This window comes from Setaria italica, chromosome I (assembly GCF_000263155.2).
Source record: "Setaria italica strain Yugu1 chromosome I, Setaria_italica_v2.0, whole genome shotgun sequence".
Classification (NCBI taxonomy): domain Eukaryota; kingdom Viridiplantae; phylum Streptophyta; class Magnoliopsida; order Poales; family Poaceae; genus Setaria; species Setaria italica.
Window position 1 is genome coordinate 31453862 of NC_028450.1, and position 4676 is coordinate 31458537.

General features: G+C 54.7%; 1 protein-coding gene across 1 annotated transcript; it reads right to left on the reverse strand.

Annotated features, from left to right (window-relative positions):
• On the reverse strand, nt 1-1823 carry LOC101767088 (transcription factor MYB13). Its single transcript, XM_004953065.4, has 3 exons — nt 1510-1823; nt 1111-1240; nt 1-1014 (listed from the first exon to the last, which is right to left on the reverse strand). The coding sequence occupies exons 1-3, from the start codon at nt 1646-1648 to the stop codon at nt 423-425; spliced, it is 861 nt and encodes a 286-aa protein (XP_004953122.1). The 5' UTR covers nt 1649-1823; the 3' UTR covers nt 1-422.
• Between the last annotated feature and the right edge of the window lie 2853 nt (nt 1824-4676).

The following is a 4676-nucleotide window of genomic DNA, read 5'->3' on the forward strand; positions in this document are numbered from 1 at the left end:
TGAAACTAAATGGTGCATCGAAATGCTTGTTGAACTTGAGTAGATGTAAAACGAGAGTACAGGATCTAAGGTGCACTTTCAACACCTTCATCTTTCTTGCCCTCTCATATCTCCTTTTTTTTTGCAAAAGGAGATAAAAAACTACCTCATTCCCCTAAAAAGGTGTTCTAAGACGAGCTAAACATGTCACGGAGACAGGCTACTCGATCGAAGTGGGCTTTAGTTGGTGTTGCATCCTTATCCACCAACACCACATCATGTACACAATCACAGTGGCCTCTCGCTCTCACCCTCTAGCCACTACGTGTCGTGTACCCTCCACGCATAGGTCGGACGGCGGCGGCAGCAAGCAGTCCAGCACGGAAAGAACATCTAGTTATAGCATGGCTATAAAATTGTAGGCTAGCTCTAGCTGCTAGCTGCTAGTAGAAAGCGAGCCCTTGATCCTGCAGCAAAGGGTAGCTGCTGGTGTCCCAGTCCCAACCGCCGTCGACGATGTCATCCACCACGTCGTCGAGGTTCCACAGGCTGCCCCATCCCCACGTGGCGGCGGCGCCGTCGAGCTGGTGATCCCCGCTGGACCCCTCGTCGCTCGCCGTCGCTGAAGCGCTGGCGGTGGCAGCGCCGGGGAGGAGGCCGCAGGAGGAGGAGGTGCAGGAGGCTATCATGGGGCAGAACTGGAACAGCAGGTCGTCCATGTCCTGCTGCAGCATCCGCAGGTCCTCCTCGTGCTGCTGCGCCGCCAGCGAGACGGCCGGCGACGACGCCTCTTCCCTGACGACGGCTTCGTCGTCGTGGTCGTTGCCGGCCTGCCTCTGCTGCTGGTGGTGCTGCTGGTCCTGTCCCTGCTGCTGCAGCAGCAGCTGGCTCTGCATCTCGCGGCGCTGCTTGAGGAACCGCGCCCGCGCGCGCTCGATGTTCTTGGACGGCTTGCCCTTCTTGAAATGCGTCCGCCAGTAGTTCTTGATCTCGTTGTCCGTCCGCCCCGGCAGGCTGCGCGCGATCGTCGACCATCTGTGCATATGCCAGAGCAGAACGTGATCAGCTATCAGAAAAAAAGTTATAAGATGATCAGCTAATACCCTTCAGAGTTTCAGAAGAGATTGTTACCTGTTTCCCCAGAGGGCGTGCAGCTCGAGTATGACGCTCTCCTCCTGCGGCGTGATCTTGCCTCTCTTGAGGTCAGGCCTCAGGTAGTTCACCCACCGGAGCCTGCAGCTCTTGCCGCTTCGCTTCAGACCTGCATCAAGCCCAGACAGCGTGAGACAACTAGGCAAAACCACTTGACGTGTACGATAGAGCTGAATTATGCATGAACCTCAATTGACTTAGCAAGTTGGCAATCATATATCCTAAATTTACACATGTACTTTCAGGTTTGACTGCATCAACTTGCCGATTAACCTAATGCAACTTGCAGTTTCGAGGTTGGTGATAAAGCTTTCTCTGACAAAGATAAGGAATTTTAACGAGACAATTGAGGAAACATAAGAAGCAAGTGTTCAGTACCGGTCAGCTTGGCGACAGAATTCCACCTCCCTTCGCCATGCTGCCTGACGTACTCGACCAGCAGCTTGTCCTCCTGCGCCGTCCATGGCCCCTTCCTCCACCCTCCCTCCTCTCTGCCCCATCCAAACTGCCCTTCCATTCTTCCTGCCGTCTCCTCTTCCCTCTCTCTCCCTCTCTAGGCAAGGCGCCTCAAGTCAAGAGAGAAGAACCTGTTAAGTCTTTCACTTCAGCGATCTTAGCTAGTGATCGAGCTAATCAATCTCTAATCCTCCCCGAGCTGTCTCCCCAACGAGGTGTTAGTGAGTGTGTCTCAGTGAGGCGATGCGCGGCAACCGAGTGAGCTACTGCCGCATATATATCCAGCACGGGCTCGCCAGGGGAGGCCGGCCGCCGCGTCGCTGTCGGGGGCATCCCACTGCCACTACGCTCCCCCGATGGTGCCGGGCGGGCGTTGCCGGAAATGCCCCCCCGGCGATCGGTGTCGCGGGTAATTTTGGGAAGCTTTTGCGCGCTTTCTTTTCTTCTCGACGGATATGATGACGGATTACCGACTTACCGTAGGATTTCCTGCCGAAAGCGCGGCCTCGCCGCCTAGAGCTAGCTTAGCACCTCACCTGTGCCTTTGTTGTTGTTTTTTTTTTTCGGTGCTGCGTGGAGGAGCCACGACAAGGACAAACCATGTTTCCTTAGCTCGTAGCCAGCGGCCAAACACCGGCAAATCTTAGCTTAGATTTCAACTGTTTTTTTGCTCGCAATCGATGGAGTCGTTGGTCGTGTGAAGTGATGATCTCCATGAATAGTCGGTCCGTGTCGTCATCGGAAAACACAGTCGATTTGGTGGCGTGTCGCGTCTAGTTACTGGTGATCTAGATGTTGAGCAGGACAAGCAGAAATAGTATGTTCCACACCGGCCTAATGTGCTTGTGACTTGTGACGCGAGATATCTCACGTAAACTTTACTGGAAATCAGTACACAGTTCCGAGGAAATCCTTTGTGAATGCTGACGTCCGGGCGATCCTGAGTGCTTGGCTAAGGACCCATGTAATGCATCTAGTGCATGGTACATGGACGGGTTGACCCGGCCGCCCCCTCTTAGTAGCACAACGCCAAAGGCCGAGCAAGCAAGCACTTGCTAGTAGCTTGGTCGCGATCGAGCCCCATCAGGTGCCCATTGTGCTGGATTCCGGACCCAGCACAGTTGACCTGCCACGTTTCCTTTTGTACAGTGTCGCTCTCGTGCTTTGACAGTTGACTTGGGGCTCCCAGCTTGCGTTATTGCCTACCATACCCATACGACTGTACCGGTCGCTCGTGTTGGTCAAGGTTTCGTTGTTCATGTCGCTCGAGTCTAGTAGACATCAGCCCAGCTTGTCTCTTTTCACGTGATACGTCTAGGGGTGGTAGTGGATCATGACCCTCATGTCTCATTCACAATCTAACTCAGCCCTATCTATTTTTAGTTCAAAATCATATAATATTATGGTCCGATCTTTATTGAGCCTGATACTTAAATTTGCTAAGCTATCAGAGGGCCCTTTACCACCTCTAGATACGCCCCTTCAGAATCTGATAGTCCACATCTGAATTCGAAATGACGCCTGACTTCCCATTTGATGGCTCCATGCCTACCATACCATACTGAGGCCCCGTTTGGTAGGGCTTCTCAAGGTGCTTCTCCACCGGCTTTTGGTGAAGCCCTACCAAAGGGACAATTTCAAAACGGCTCCACCACCGAAGCCGAGGAGAAGCCGCAAAATGGCTTACACTAAAGAGAGGAGGAGCCCAAAAAAATTGAATTCACCGGCTTTTCCACTTTCTCAAAGTATTAAGTGATTATAAAATTACCCATATTGCCATTGAGAAGCCGTTTTACCAAACATATTGCAAAATGACTTCAGTTCCACTAGAGAAGCTACTCCACCAAAGGAGCTAGAGCTGAAGCCGTTTTGGAAGGAGGTGAAGCTCTACCGAACGAGCCTGAGTTTATAAACAAATTGTTGAATTAACCGAGGCATAGCGCAAAAAAAGCTTACGCTCCTACTCTCTAAACAGAATGCATCGTGAACATATTTAAGAACTAAATTCAAACTTCTTTCACTGCAAACATTAGTAACTAATGCGGAGGCACCGGGAAAATCCAGGACGGGATCGTAATTCCACTGCTCAACCGTAGACCCGAAAGTTGAAGCTCGCCGAGCAGGTCGATCAAGATGAGGTAAAATAATCCTAGACCCCGACGGCGATCGCAAGGTTAAGCCCCCCAATCAAGCACCAAGCGCCTAACTCGTTGAACACCTGGCCGCCGCTGCGCGCGTCCCGGTCGCTTCAAGCCAGAGCAATATTCCGCGACGCGGTTACCATGAAGAAAAGGCGATCGAGCCGGCCGGGACCGAGAGCCTCTCGCGCTCATCCGATGGATAGCGCGCGCCGTCGCCGTCAGGAAAAAGGCCACAGCCCAGCGCCGGCTCCGCCTCCGGGCGGTGCACGACTTCCCTTTTGACCGCGCCACATCGTCCCCCCCCCGGGTCCGGCGCCCCATCGGGGTGCGCCACGTCGGGCAGTCGGCACGCGCCCTCGCGTCACCTGCCCCCTCCCGTCCCGTGTCCCTTGTACGGCGAGTCGGGTCGCCTCGCGCCCTCGCCGTCAACACGGCCGGGGAGTGCGGCAGTGCGGCCTAACCCCACCTCGTCCCCGCCGCAACAGCGTAGAACGAGCTCTGAGCCTCTGACCCGGGGGTCAGCAGCCGGTCAGTTCGCTGCGCCGCTGCGGCCACGCGACACGCGGTAGCCCGCTCGACCCCGGTGCGGCGCGCGCGCTCACTCGGTTTGGGCGGTTGGGCCGTTCATGCCCACGAACAAACAAGACGGGATCACCAGAGGGAGAAAGCGAGAGCGCGTGCGTGCGTGGAGGAGACCGCGAGTGGGAGGTGATGTTACCATCGTCTGCGCTTTATTTTTTGGAAGGAGGGAGCTGAGGATTAGCACGGGAGGAAAAGAGCGCAAGGGGGACGACGAATCGGAGAGGTTCCCTCGAGCCTCGTGGCACACACACAGCTAGAGGATTAGCATGTTTGTGGTTTAGGGGTCATGGGGGACATGATGCGAGGGCGAGAAATTAGCCGATCATGCCATGAGAGCTGAGAGCTTGAGAGCGATCTGGGCGCTGT

Excerpts from the sequence above, each read along its gene's own strand:
- LOC101767088 (XM_004953065.4), bottom strand. The coding sequence starts at position 1,648 with ATGGAAGGGCAGTTTGGATGGGGCAGAGAGGAGGGAGGGTGGAGGAAG. Across the intron at positions 1,241-1,509 it reads TTCTGTCGCCAAGCTGACCG|GTCTGAAGCGAAGCGGCAAG; the intron begins GTACTGAACACT and ends GGCTTGATGCAG. Across the intron at positions 1,015-1,110 it reads CACGCCCTCTGGGGAAACAG|ATGGTCGACGATCGCGCGCA; the intron begins GTAACAATCTCT and ends GCATATGCACAG.